Below are 2,070 nucleotides of genomic sequence, written 5' to 3'. Positions count from 1 at the left end.
AATTCCCCTTATATAGAAGCTACTACCATGCTGAATTTCGTTTCTTAATCATTATCCTATCCTGAGATATTAAACGAAATAGAAGTCAAAACACTCGCGAGTGTGTGTTTTGGCATCTATTTCGTCCATGACTGCCACTAGATCTTATTTACAATATCTGGTTTGAGGGTAACAAATTTCATTTCAATTCCATGTTCAGTCCCCAAAGAAATCTATATAAATCCTAATATATCTAAATTATTCTTTTAAATACAGTACCTAATTAAATATTTTCTTTTTTACAATCTTATATAGTGTTTCCTCTAAATATAGAGTTATAATTGAATTAATCTAGTCGAAATATATAGTTTAATTCTTTCTTCGGAATGATTTTGCCAATTAGATAATACCTTACAAAGAAGGTTAACAAGAAACAAAGTTATCATTCTGCCATAACTTTTCACTCTCTTGATGTTGTCTAACTTACGAGAAAAAAAATCCATTTGTTTTATTTATAAGTTTAATTTATAATTTCTCTGTCTTTTCTTCTAGTATCAATATCAAATAAGTGAAACAATAAGAAAAGAATAATGTGAAACTTCCCTTATATCTATCCATTCAATAAATAGTGAAAAGACGAGAACATCAGTGGATCGATGACATTCAAAGGACAAAAGCTAAAAGTCATTGATATAGGATGAATACTCATTTCCCGGATCCTATATAAAATTTTGAAACATTAATACAGTTTTTTTAAAAATACATATCTATTTATATTTAAAATTACCAGAAGATTCTATTTTAAACTCAAAAATTACATTTTGTTTAACGTTAACAATCGCAATTCTTTTCGCCTTTGTTCGTATTAGAATTAATGTTGTTTTAAATTCATAATTAAACGTCATATCATTCGTATTTCATAATTTAAAACATTTTAGTATATCCGTCAGTTTAATATAATTTATTAACTGTAAGAAAACAAATTAACTAATGTTATAGAATTTGAAAACACGATGATGAAGTAATGTTTAGTCGAGATGACTCAGCGGAGAATATGGATGAGTAAGGCATTGGTCGATGGCTTCAACATCAGGGTATTGAAAGAAGCGGCAACAAGTGACTGAATTTTTCCATTTTTTAAATATCTTTGAGACACAACAAAGTATCTTCTGAGCGTTGTTTTTATACACGTGTATCATGTATGGATTATTGTTAACTATCAAAATGTTTTAAAACTACAAAATCTATTGTTTTTAATATTGCGAAATCAAAAATGAGTCACTAAAAATTTATATAATAATAATATTACGATGTTTATTAAAATTTCGAATGAAACTCGTTACAAAAATGTACATCTGTATCGGAATTAATTATGAGTTTGAAGCGCCCCAAGCGGAGATATTTGAGTATTAAAAGCTTTGATTCATTTCCTTTCCAATGTCGGAGAGGAAACGTCTGGGTGAATGTGTACCTGTTAATTTCCTTCTTTTTTTGAAATAATTTTTGTAATGATATTGCGAAAAAAATGAAATTAGAAGCGATGGAGAAAGAAGAAACGTTTAAAACAGGTCCCTTGTTTATTCCACCTCAAAGTTTTCTTCGGGTAAGTGAAACTTTGTAACATTTATTAATTACGCAATAAAAATGAATACCTTAACCTCTTTTTTTCTTCATTTACATTATTCACAATTGGATTTTATAAGAATATTTTTAAAGCATGATTCGCGTATTAGTGAGAATCATAATCTATTGTTATGGTAATACGAAGAAATATCATCATTATTTTTAGAAAACATTCAAATTATGACGCAAGGTTGTCACATGGTACAGTACATATTATTATTACAGTAGAGCGTCGTTTATCCGAAGGTCGGTTATCCGAAACGTCGGTTATCCGAAGGAATTCCAGTCGACAAATTTAAATTTTCGCCAGTGCTGTGGCGCTGTAATCTTTGGTTATGTCTTCGGCTACTCAAATATTTTACGTTTTTGATACTAAATTAACTTCTGAAGTATAATTTTTTATTGTTTTTATATTTTTCAATATATTTATTTTGTTTGTACAAAATAAAAAAATAATTTTTAACGATA

General features: G+C 28.1%; 1 protein-coding gene across 1 annotated transcript in view; it reads left to right on the top strand.

The window, feature by feature from the left end:
* Positions 1-1,383: 1,383 nt before the first annotated feature.
* The window catches only part of LOC111628186 (docking protein 1-like), a 28,416-nt gene continuing 27,729 nt past the window's right edge, over positions 1,384-2,070 (top strand). The window contains exon 1 of the mRNA XM_023371929.1: positions 1,384-1,582. Coding sequence (XP_023227697.1) covers positions 1,505-1,582 — 78 coding nt within the window. The 5' untranslated portion in view covers positions 1,384-1,504. The remainder of the gene's footprint in view (positions 1,583-2,070) is intronic.

The sequence above is a fragment of the Centruroides sculpturatus genome, unplaced genomic scaffold (genome assembly GCF_000671375.1).
Source record: "Centruroides sculpturatus isolate CEXI.00-Female unplaced genomic scaffold, Cexi_2.0 scaffold503, whole genome shotgun sequence".
Lineage (NCBI taxonomy): Eukaryota > Metazoa > Arthropoda > Arachnida > Scorpiones > Buthidae > Centruroides > Centruroides sculpturatus.
This window is presented reverse-complemented; position numbering and strand designations above follow the sequence as displayed.